The 2,873-nt window shown below is 45.6% G+C and overlaps 1 protein-coding gene across 1 annotated transcript; it reads right to left on the bottom strand.

Annotated features, from left to right (window-relative positions):
• Window positions 1-629: 629 nt before the first annotated feature.
• LOC308315680 (putative arginine--tRNA ligase, mitochondrial) lies at window positions 630-2,374 on the bottom strand (the record flags this gene model as incomplete). The annotated part of the gene is made up of 1 exon (XM_080763791.1): window positions 630-2,374. One exon carries the CDS (start codon window positions 2,372-2,374, stop codon window positions 638-640), a length of 1,737 nt encoding a protein of 578 aa, XP_080619917.1. The 3' UTR covers window positions 630-637.
• Window positions 2,375-2,873: the final 499 nt, after the last annotated feature.

Here is a 2,873-nt window from a genome sequence, read left to right as displayed (position 1 = left end):
TTGCGACTGTAGGTCACAGTTACTATGAAAACCTGTGAGTTGTGTCGTGTCACGCCTCCATATAGTACAATGTAACGGTAATCTTTCACCTTCCAATGTATATTTGCACGTTACTTCACAGGTGCTGGGAGTGATCCTACGCAGAGTACTAACAGAGACATAACAGATGGATGTCCAGTCTTATATCCAGTTTTAGTGTATTTATTGAGCAAGTTTGTTGAGCAGTTGAAATGAACATAGTGAAGTAATTGTATAAGTTTTTCTATCTCTGTTCTGCTGCTGCTGTTTGTTTTGTTTGTATACTGTATAGTGTATAGCATTAGCAGCAGTGAAAATGCATTTAAAGGGACACTTCACCTTTTTTGCCAAAAAATATATGTTAATGACGTTTAGGAGCTTTAGAACACTTTCCTGGGGGTCTTTATGTGTGTAATATGTGGTTTTAGATATTTTAGATGTCAGCAGTGAGCCCAGTGTCTCTGATGTCATGGACACTGGGCTCACTGCTGAAATCTAAAATATCTAAAACCACATATTACACACAAAGACCCCCAGGAAAGTGTTCTAAATCTTCTAAATGTCATTAACATATAGTTTTATGCAAAAAGGGTGAAGTGTCCCTTTAATAGACAGAGATTTACATCTTGTAAACAGGTGTGATGCCCAGAATTCTCATCCCGTTGGCCAAAACAGAGCGGGTCCTGCTGAATAGTCGCAGCCTTGCCTGTGCAACATTGTGAGGGCTTCCTTTCACTGGCAACTCCCTGAGTGCCGAGGCAACCAGGTGGCACAGCTTCAACAGGAAGTTGACCAGGTGTTTGGGTTGCAAATCCTGGGCGGAGTTGTATAACACCTCGTCATAACAAAGGAGGTGCTGTAGAATGCATATAATACTCGGCTCAAGAAGAACGGAAGGATCCAACTCAAGCTCCTGGCCATTACCTCGCATCTCTATCAGACTGCAGAGGCGGGCGTGCGTGTACTGCAGGAAGACCCCTGTGTCTCCCTTCGCCTGCAGCATCCTCTCCCATTCAAACTCATAATCCGACTCCAGGGGACCTTTGAAATCTTGAACGATGAGTGCACTGAGTCCCACTTTCTCAGCCGTGTCCTCGGGATTCTCCATTTCTTTTGTTGTCTTTGCCTGGCTCATGTTGTGCAGCATCCTGGCACGAGCCTCGTCCAGTATGTCCTCCAGAAAGATCACTTCACCACGCCTGGTCTTCATGCCCTGCACCAGGCCAAAGGACACATGCCGGCACCTCTGAGCCCAAGAATGTCCCATCGCCAGGAGGATCTGGAACAACTGCCCGAAGTGATTCTGCTGACTTTTGTCCGTCACATAAATCATCTCGTGGAAAGTATGCTTTTCTTTTCGGTCTATGGCCGCGGCAATATCTCTGGTGATGTAGAGAGACGTACCGTCACTGCGGAGCACTGTGGAATACCTGGACATGTCTCCGGTGGGAGAAAGGTCAACAACTCCGGTTCCCTTTTCTGTGGTTTTCAGGAGCCCCAGGTTTTGTAGTCGCTGTACCACCTCCTGGGTCTGTCCCTCGTGAAAGGACTCCCCAGAGTAAATGTCGAAGCGGACTCCTAATCGCTTATAAACCTGTTCGTACTCCTTCACAGTGATTTCCCTGAACTGTCGCCACAGTGACATAGCTTTGTCTTCGTGATGCTCCAGCTGTCTAAAGAATTCTCTGGCAGCGTGCCGTAAGCCCTCATTGATTTCTGCCTCCCTGTTGACTTGCACGTAGACATCAAACAAATGCTGCAGAGGATTCTCTTTCAGCTTCTCCTGGCTTCCATACTTCTCAAAGCCGGCTCCCAGTATTCCAAACTGCATGCCCCAATCTCCAAGGTAGTTCACCCGAATAACCTCATTTCCCAGACACTGCTTAAGGTTAGCGATGAAATTACCGATGATTGTGGACCGCAGATGTCCAGCATGAAACCTTTTCGCAATATTTGGAGAACTGTATTCAACCAATGTCCGCCCTTTCTCCAGTCTGTTCAAAAGATCACTGTTTAACCCAAATCTTTCATCATCCTTTCCAAGGGTCTCCAACATTTTCTGCACGAGGATCTTCCTATTAACTCTGAAGTTGATCACTCCACGTCCAGCAGATATGTCCTCTACTACACTGTCCGGCTTCAACTCATTTATTAAGGCTTCTGCCTGTGACTGGAGGTCTCCTTTGGATGGTACAATCCCATCCTTAAACAGTGTGTTGATTGGCAGTCTGAAGTCAGCCTTCTGTTGTTTCTTTGAAGCTGGAACTGCTGAGAGAGCTGATATAAAAGCATCTTCGGGTTGCTGCAAAATCCTGGACAGCTTCGCTGCAATGCTTCTCCTAAAGAAACAAGCCATGTGGTATTACTTAAACAGGACACTAAACAATGGGAACTAATGTTCAATAGTAGTTATCTCGCTCATAGGCGCATGATAGACCAAACGTCAACAATGTGACACACACCTTGTGACACATCACGCCTCATGACACACTCCATATATGGCTGTCTGGAGAAGACTGGACCATCAACTGTGCCGTATTAAGAAGCTCTGTTGTTTCAGACCTGAAAACGTAAAAAAGAAAAGAAAAAAAAGGTCCGTATATGGGCATTCCCAGACGATGCCCTAATACAATCCTTGTTATGCCCATATATGGAGATCCCTGATGTCATCAATAAGCCCATATGGGAATGTCAATATATTGTGACAGTCTCATGATAACCAGTGTGGTTGCCGTGACGCAAGTCACACTGGAAAATGAACCAAGTTGGTACAACACCTGGATCTCCATATATGAAGATCACGACACTGACCTCATCAAACCCTGGATAGCCATACCATACCTGGTTTGACATAC

The sequence above is a fragment of the Protomyctophum bolini genome (assembly GCF_963924005.1).
Source record: "Protomyctophum bolini genome assembly, chromosome: 5".
NCBI classification, from domain to species: Eukaryota; Metazoa; Chordata; class Actinopteri; order Myctophiformes; family Myctophidae; genus Protomyctophum; species Protomyctophum bolini.
Note: the sequence above shows the minus strand (reverse complement) of the source record. Positions and strands in the feature narration are given on the sequence as shown.